We start from the raw sequence: 8,289 nt of genomic DNA, 5'->3' as shown, positions 1-8,289 counted from the left end.
TTTAATGCGAGAAACGAAATCAAATTCTTCCACCAATTGCAAGGGCTTCGTTACAGATCGACCGCAGCGATATATTATCGACATACACATATCGATCATACGATATTACAACATCATTTACAATAATTTAATAGCAGTCATTTAGTTTTCGCAGTTCCCTGGAGACTGGGAGCCGCCAGACGCGCAGCAAACCCGCGTCTAAACGGTGACGTCATCCGAACTGTAATGTCGCTTCCTCGCGACACGTATGCATGATTCACGCGACCCAAGCGGCGAGGTGAGGCGATGCGTGTCGCGGGACAATCGTTATGACGTTTTAAATCTGCGTACCAATTTACCAATCGGCAGGACGAGGCAGCGAACACGAGTTTCCGGCACTTGGCGATTTCCGGGATTCGTTCGCGTGCACGTTGGCGCACGTTCGTCACAACCGCACGGATAGAGTCCCCTCTTGTGCGTTCCTCGCACACTCTGACTCATCCACCATGTCAACAGTCAATCGAGTTTCGGTCGATCCCGTGCGATTACTCGCCAGCCGCGCGACAGGTCGAAGGATCCGTCGAGGATCGATACCGCGCGACTCCGGTCGACATGGACCTGAGAAACTATGGACCGAGCCGGAGGGCTGTTTTTGCATTTGCGATAAAGGGCAGGGTTGAGAAGTAACTCGTCACTTGTAACAAAGTTACAGTTACAGTTATTTATTTACTTATTTTTTCGGGAATTCTAACTTAACTTCGTTACTTTCTCCCCATCTGTAACTGTAACCAGAGAGAAACCTGAGAGCGGCCACGCCGACGTTTTACTTGACGCCGTTTTAGGAAACTGTTTCGCGCGCCCTTACGCCCATTTTTACTTTCGAAACTACTTTGGTACGCATCTTCTGACACTGCCGATAAAGTCTCCGCTCTGTGCGTGTTCGTGCTACGCCTATTTTTTTCAGGATTGAGCTGTGAATTTCAAAATTACATTGACATAAATTATCTGCATGATGTTTACATCAATTTTGTTCATGTATAGTTAATGTAAATGTTATAAATTAGATATCAGAATGCACAGCACAGACATGCACCAGTGGAAATTATATCGGCAGAGTTGGAAAATGCAGAATGAAATAGTTGCAAAAGTAAAAATGGGCGTAAGGGCTTTCGCTTCCCTTACCGCAAATTTCACAACCCCCTTGCCAGTTCGCCCACTTCAGGGGATCAATTCTGTATCTTGCAATAGGCATAGTGAAAATGCTAACAATAAGCGGCTTTGTCTCTTTTTAAGGGGACAGTTTAGAAAGAGACAAGTTTACTCACTTTTAACATTTTCACTATAGTGTAAAGCCAGCGGCACACGATGCTAGTTTTCCCGCTGGATGACACGCGATTTAGTAAATTACTAGAAATCCTGAGTGCTGCAGTTATAGTAATTTAATAGATTGCAAGCAATCCAGCAGAGAAAAAAAGCGTCGTATACCGCCGACTTAAGATACAGAATTGATCATGGTGTAAAGATACAAGGTGAAACATTGCGCATGTAACCAATTTTTGGGGCGGACTGTTCATTGGTTCTTCCCGCATTCAACCGCAATGATTTGCAGTTTGGAGGTTGGTGCAAATTTCTGGTTGGTCAATTCGGCAGTTTGGGCCACTTCTGATTTGACACTGCGCACCGGATTGCTTCACCTTGTATCTTCACACCATGGAATTGACCACCGGGGCTGCTTTCGCGAGAAGATCAAAATGATCCAGATTAAAATGACCTTGCGCTATGATTGGTCAAATCTGAAATTTCAATGTAATGCTATGAAATTTCAGATTTGACCAATCATAGCGCAAGGTCATTTTAATCTGGATCATTTGGATCTTCTCGCGAAAGCAGCCCGGGTTCCGCCCATAGGTTCTTAGGGCCATGGTCGACAGCCACGCAATGACGCACGCACCAAGCGTATCAACAGGTATGTCGTGTTGGCGAACGGCTCTGCTGCGCGATTGACTTATCGGACGAGATACGAAATCATCCATGCGACGTGACATCGCGTCGAGCTGGTGCTCGATTCTTGAATTCATTCGGAGGAGAAACGTATGCGAAAATTCTGCTCTTACAGAAAAGTTGCAAATCGATTGGCCATTCGCATGGCTTTTAACCAATCGACTTTAAACTTTTCTGTCAGAGCAGGATTTTCGTATACGTTTCGCCTTCGAATGAATTCAAAAATCCAGCCCCTGATCCCGCGCGATCTCGGTCGGGCGAGAATTTACGGAAATAAAAAGTAGGTACGAGAATTGTTCCGCCCAACAATGTGATTCCATTTATCGAGGATTTTTTATTCATTAAAATTTTACTCGGCGCGAAACGTAATAACAATTGATTGCTATTATTAACGGGACTGATAACAGCATATTATTGATCGATTGCTAATTGATTGCTTTTTAATAAGACAAGGATAGTAATAATATCGATACAGATCAGAGTAAAGTGTGAATAATTATTAAGCAGCAATATCCCGGGGCTTAGTTCGCGAAATCTTTCCTTCTTCATCGCTTAAATCGGAAATTGCTCCGGAGTTAATTCGGGAAAAAGATATGTCGGCTTTAATTCTTTAAGGAACTTACCGTTCTCAAACATTGCACGTACGCCGTGATTATCGCCGCAATAATCGAAGGATTTAATTCACTAGATTCGTGAGATGATAAGATAAGAAACTAATTACGTAACTTTAAAGATATACGCCTCTCCGGTTTTAATACGATTTAAACGATTTGTCCGTCAGACTGTTAACAAAACGTCGTCCGACGACAAAAGACGGTCTACTCGAGAGCTTTCCGTGCGATCGATTGCTTTTGCGAAATCGAAACGGTAATAAACGGAAGTTTTGACCTAATGCCCGGTTTCACCAAACGTCGCTTAACTTTAATCTTGCAATTAGTTTAATTCCCCTGGTGAAAATTGTTCTCAGAATTTTTATACGAATTGATACACTATTCAGAAATACTGAGAAAATTCCAAGGTATATTTTCCCAAGGGGAGCAATTTCAGAAATCATGCATATCAAAAATTCTAGAAAAGATATAAACTTCCTCGGTACTTCGGAAAAGTGTCCCAGTTTGTACAAAAAGTCTAAAAATGTTTGTACAAACTTATGATATTATTGCAAAAAAATCTTAAAAATTCTGAAATTTACATAAAAATTATGAAAGATTCTGAGAAAAATTTTCACCGGGGACATGTTTATCTCTTTCTGTTTCCTCGAAAAGAGATAAGGAATGAGTTGAGCTGACAATAAAAATAAAAGTTTTACGGCGCTGGTGAAGCCGGGCCAGCCGTCGGAAAAACCCGATTACGTGTCGGTCAATGAGGCACTGAAGATATCCGAAAATATTACTGATGCACGAACGATTGATAACTATAATACATGTTTATCGCGAACGTATACAGTGACCCGTATTTATCTTATGGTAACGGGTCCGTTAAACTCCCCATTACCATGCAGATATCGTTACAGTATGGGGATTCTGTAACTTGCTATCAATGCTTCTGTTGTATCCTTAATCAGCGACAGACAATGGCAAAGAAGATCTTCGAAAAAGACTCAGCTTTCCATGGGTTATTGCTAGTTGACGATACCGAAAAGCCTCCCAGCGAGAAATGACTCGTCGACTGATGTCGAATCGACGTCGTTTCGACGAATCATTTCTCACTGGGCTCGATAGCAAGTTGCAGAATTCTCGTGCAGATATTGTGCGGCATAAATTGGCCGGTCGCAGAAACATGGCGTATGTACGTATTATACATACGCGACAGAGAGACATAATATATAAATTGCAATTCGAGACACATTTGTTGTCGACTTACGTGTAATCACAGCAACGGAATCTTCGGACGGCTGGAACGGGCGTGGCTTGAAGACAACTGGCTCGATCGCGCTGCGTGCTTCCGCCTGCTCTTTACCGATAAGATTACTCCGGTATGGTTTGACGTGTTTCTGGCTGAAAGCGAGCGAAACACCTAATTTTAACTTTCCCCCCTGAATAACTGAGTAACTGCGCGCGCATTTACTGTTATGATCGTATCGGAGAATATTGAATTCCAGTGATTCCTGCGTGGTAAACAGAAACCCGCAGGTTCCTTCCGTTTGAAATCGATTTCATTCAAGTGACCCTTACATACAGACTCGTCCTCTACTTCTCGGATGTCAAATGTGAAATACATATGTCCGAAACAGATTAATCTATTTAAGATCATTCTAAGCGATTTATAATTAACACATATCGGAATTCAAGATAGAATTCTATTTGTTATGTAATAAGAGAGAGAGAGAGATAAGATTTGTGAAGAATGAGAATATATATAAAACATATATAAAAATACACGATGTAAAATTGTAAGCAAAATTCTGACAGATCGAATGAAAATATATATTCGAATTGAATATATTTTCCCGGTGAGAAATAATTTGTCGATCTGTGTTGAAACGATGTCGATTCGATATTGTTTCGGCATCGATCGACAAGTCATTTCTTGCTGGGTTAAATAGCTTTAATACGCTAAGATAATTTCGAAGGTGACCATTAATTATTCGATCATTAATTACTAAAATTATTGTTTTTCTCGTCGATGATATTGTGACACGTAGAAAAAGCAGAATTTGAGGGGGGACCATTACCCGCGGATCACTGGAACATAAATAGAATTTGATTAGTACTTACTTGGAAAGTAATTTACCATTTATCGTTCTAACGGTTTAGAGATATCTTAATAATATTTGTGACAAAAATACCTATCAGTTGCGTAAAATGTCACCACTAGAACTTCGGGGCCACAGAGATTATCGGGTCGTATGAGCTGAAAAACAAATCACAACAAATGCCGATTCGTACAAAATAATTATCGTGCGATAAAAATAATTGCGAAAAATAATTCAGAGAGACAAATATGAATTACGTAGGAGAAAGAGAAAATCTGATTACTCGACGATTGCGATCGCCATTATCTTCTTTGACATCTTTTTCCTTTTTTAACACACGTTTACCGTTTATGCTTTCTTGCATGTAATCTTGCGCTGGACTGTATCTTATGAATTTTTACGCTTTTTCGAAACACTTGGAATTGCTGGCTGCACTGCGAAAAGCCATGATCGGATCACAGCACTTGCTATCGGCGCTCTTTTTGCAGAGATCACAGCCGCAGGTTGGTTCTCGTTGTTGCCGACGACATTTAGGGGGACATGGTAGTGGTTGTGACTTGGGCTCGCAGCAGCATGGAGCATAAGGATCCTGCAAATTATTGCAATTTAAGAATTCAATGAAAGAATGAAGTAAGTAAAGACTACTCACGTCGAATCGACGTGAATGGGGTCGAAACCGCGTGCCAACCGTCAGTTTTTGAAAATAATTAAATGTTCTTTAACTAATCAGAATTCTTCAATGTCGCCAGCGGTAATTAATTAACAACGTCTGCGGTAATATTTTTCGCAATAAATTTTCTGTATTATTAAAGATGCCATGCGTGGTCAAGAAAATACTGACGTTGTTTTTTTTTGTTGTTCTCACTGGGAGGCAAAAATTCTTAATTAATTTTAAATAAAAGAATTGAAGGTAATGTATGCATATAATACGTTTTAATCACATCAAGATAATTGTGCATAATTGTAAGAGTAATAATTTTTATTTTACATATGTGTATGTATCTTTTCAGTTTGTGTATGTTTAAAAAATTTTCCCTGAGAAAAAGAACTGATTAGTTGCTCATTATCTGACGACAGTGTATCAGTTACTGGGCAATCACTCTTTCAAAGTACTTTCTCTCAAAGAAAAATTTTTTAGAAAAACTGATTAGTTGCTCAGTAACTGATATAATGTCATCAGATACCGCAACTAATCATTTCTATTTCTGAAGAGTCCACCTAAATACCATCCGGAAGCCATTACGACTGAAGTCCACTGAATAATTTTCCTAATTTCCTCGATTTTTCTAATTAATAGTTGTAGTTAATTTTAATAATACAATATAATTTTCTTACAAAAGCAGTAGTTTGGATTCGCCCATTCAACCGGTGATTCAGCATAATTATCAGTAATCAGTTTAAAAAACAATATTGGATTGTAGTTTTGTACCTGCATTTTTATGTAACAGCAAGATGCCGCTTTCGGACAGATTTGACTAGGAAGTGTATAGTATGGCCGTTGCTCCGTACAAGGTGGACCTATGTCGGTATCTTCGTCAGATTGTCCCAATTTACATTTCTTTCTTGTTTTTCTTTTTTTGGAAGGGCACGCCGACTCTAGTTTCTCCGAACTCCATTCCAGTCCTAGTTGTACTGTACAAAGAATTCAAAATAATTTTTACAATAGATACTGACGGGGATTTTACTAAATGTATATGTTATAAATAGAATGCGACGTGTAACATGTGATTAACCACTTCAGCGGCAGACAAAATTTCACTGTTTGTGCCCCAGTGGGCAAGAAAAAAAAGTAATCGGATTTTAATGTCACTTGGTATCTAGAGGTTTTTTGGGCCGCTGAATACGAATTTGCGATCAAAATTTTAAAATTCAAAATGGCGGACCCAATATGGCGACCAAAAATAATCACAAAGTCCGAAATCTTTCCGATTGTTAAGAAATCTAGGGGTATCCAGAGGTTTTTTGAGCCGTTGAATACGAATTTGAGATCAAAATAAAAAATTCAAAATGGCGGATAAGTTTTTATCAATAGATAAAATTATTGTATTCATTATTTTTCACCATTTAATTTTTCGTTTAGTTTTCAGCATTTGTGTATTCGTATGTATTCGTATTATAGCTACGTTCATCTTGGAGTGTCTAAGTGTTGGTCCTAGTTTCCCGCAAAAAAAGGTCCCGCACAAAATAAAAACGCAAAAAAATAAAAAAAAGATATAGGAACATAAATCTGAATTCATAAACATTAAATTGTCAGGAGACAAGGTTTTTGAATTTTTATATTTTTTTGTGCGGCCATATTGGGTCCGCCATTTGAATTTTGAAATTTTGATCGCGAATTCGTATTCAACGACCCAAAAAACCCCTAGATACTAGGTTTCTTAACAATCGAAAAGATTTTGGATTTTGTGATTATTTTCGATCGCCATATTAGGTCCGCCATTTTGAATTTTGAAATTTTGATCGCGAATTTGTATTCAACGACCCAAAAAACCCTTGGGTACCAAGTTTTAAATCGGGCCAGTCAATTAAAAATTAAACGATGTGCGCCATATGGCGTCAATGCCCACAGGGACACGTACATTTTCCGCGCTATATGGCGTCAATGCCGCTGAAGTGGTTAATCGATTCGAGGTTACCCTGGTGCAAATTTTTCTTTCAGAATTTTTATACAAATTGATACACTTCTCAGAAATACTGAGAAAGTCCACTTCTTTTCGTAGAATTTTTCATTTATGTGAATATTTTGAGATATAAATGTTTTAAATTATAGAATGAGAAATTTCAGAATATTTCAGAATTTATACACATGGAAAGTTCTTTAAAAAATATAACTTTCTAGGTATTTCTGAAGATCCAAATTGTAGACAAAAATCGAAAAACTTTTGTACAAAAATAACAAAAATTATTGAAAAATCGTGAAAACTCTGAAATTTACATAAAAGTCATGGAAAATTCTAAAAACTTCACCAGGGTATTTTCACCAGGGTATAGCATCCGTTTGCGTGCCGATTATCCTAATGGTTGCAAGATCAATTTACCGTAGTCGAATAGCCGTTCTAAAATGCTCTCGCTCGACGTATCATCCGTCATAATGGGCGACGAGAGAAATTAAAATTTAATTCCAATCTTACAATTGTGTAGAAATGCGGCAGTCATGACCATCCGTAATTTTTATGCCTCGTACGAGAACGTAATCAAACGTAATACGCAACATTGTCAGTCATTTGACAGGCGAGATGCCGCACATTCTCGTAGAGAAGTTGCAAATTTCAAGACGTCTAATATTTACAGTATCTTGTATCATTCGCATTTTCGTACACGAGTCAATGAAATTGCAACAGCTCTTTCAGTATTTAATACTTTTTATTCTCGTGAATTTGCACTAGAATTTATAATAAACCTTCTTTTATTCTGTTTTTTTAAATGTGAGCGGTAAATTTCCATCTTTACCATGTAAGCCGCATACCTTGGCGTAATTGTTACTTCCCAGCTACGACGTTTACGAGATGGCGTTAGCGCGCGGCAAAGCATTCTTCAAGGGGGGTTCAAGTTTCACCAAACGTCGCTTAACTTTAATCTTAGTTTAATTCACGTTCGTCTCTTTCTAAAGTAAC

At 38.6% G+C, this 8,289-nt stretch overlaps 1 protein-coding gene across 3 annotated transcripts; it reads right to left on the bottom strand.

The window, feature by feature from the left end:
* Nucleotides 1–2,292: 2,292 nt before the first annotated feature.
* On the bottom strand, nt 2,293–8,281 carry LOC105558385. 3 transcript variants are annotated; one of them, XM_012006023.1, is made up of 6 exons: nt 7,714–8,281; nt 6,105–6,307; nt 5,021–5,264; nt 4,769–4,833; nt 4,583–4,664; nt 2,293–3,977 (listed from the first exon to the last, which is right to left on the bottom strand). In XM_012006023.1, the coding sequence occupies exons 1-3, from the start codon at nt 7,763–7,765 to the stop codon at nt 5,073–5,075; spliced, it is 447 nt and encodes a 148-aa protein (XP_011861413.1). In that variant the 5' UTR covers nt 7,766–8,281; the 3' UTR covers nt 2,293–3,977; nt 4,583–4,664; nt 4,769–4,833; nt 5,021–5,072. The 3 variants fall into 3 exon arrangements, with proteins under 3 accessions (XP_011861413.1, XP_011861414.1, XP_011861412.1); XM_012006024.1 differs by having other exon boundaries at nt 4,655–4,664; XM_012006022.1 differs by having other exon boundaries at nt 2,293–4,664.
* Between the last annotated feature and the right edge of the window lie 8 nt (nt 8,282–8,289).

The sequence above is a fragment of the Vollenhovia emeryi genome, unplaced genomic scaffold (genome assembly GCF_000949405.1).
Source record: "Vollenhovia emeryi isolate VEMERY1.0 unplaced genomic scaffold, V.emery_V1.0 DF939349.1, whole genome shotgun sequence".
NCBI lineage: Eukaryota > Metazoa > Arthropoda > Insecta > Hymenoptera > Formicidae > Vollenhovia > Vollenhovia emeryi.
The sequence above is the reverse complement of the archived record's forward strand: the minus strand, read 5'-3'. Positions and strand labels throughout refer to the sequence as shown.

Coding starts and splice junctions, on each gene's coding strand:
- LOC105558385 (XM_012006022.1), bottom strand. CDS start 7,765: ATGACGGATGATACGTCGAGCGAGAGCATTTTAGAACGGCTATTCGAC. Junction 6,308..7,713: donor AGAACGGCTATTCGACTACG/GTAAATTGATCT, acceptor TTCTTTGTACAG/TACAACTAGGACTGGAATGG. Junction 5,265..6,104: donor GCTGTTACATAAAAATGCAG/GTACAAAACTAC, acceptor AATAATTTGCAG/GATCCTTATGCTCCATGCTG.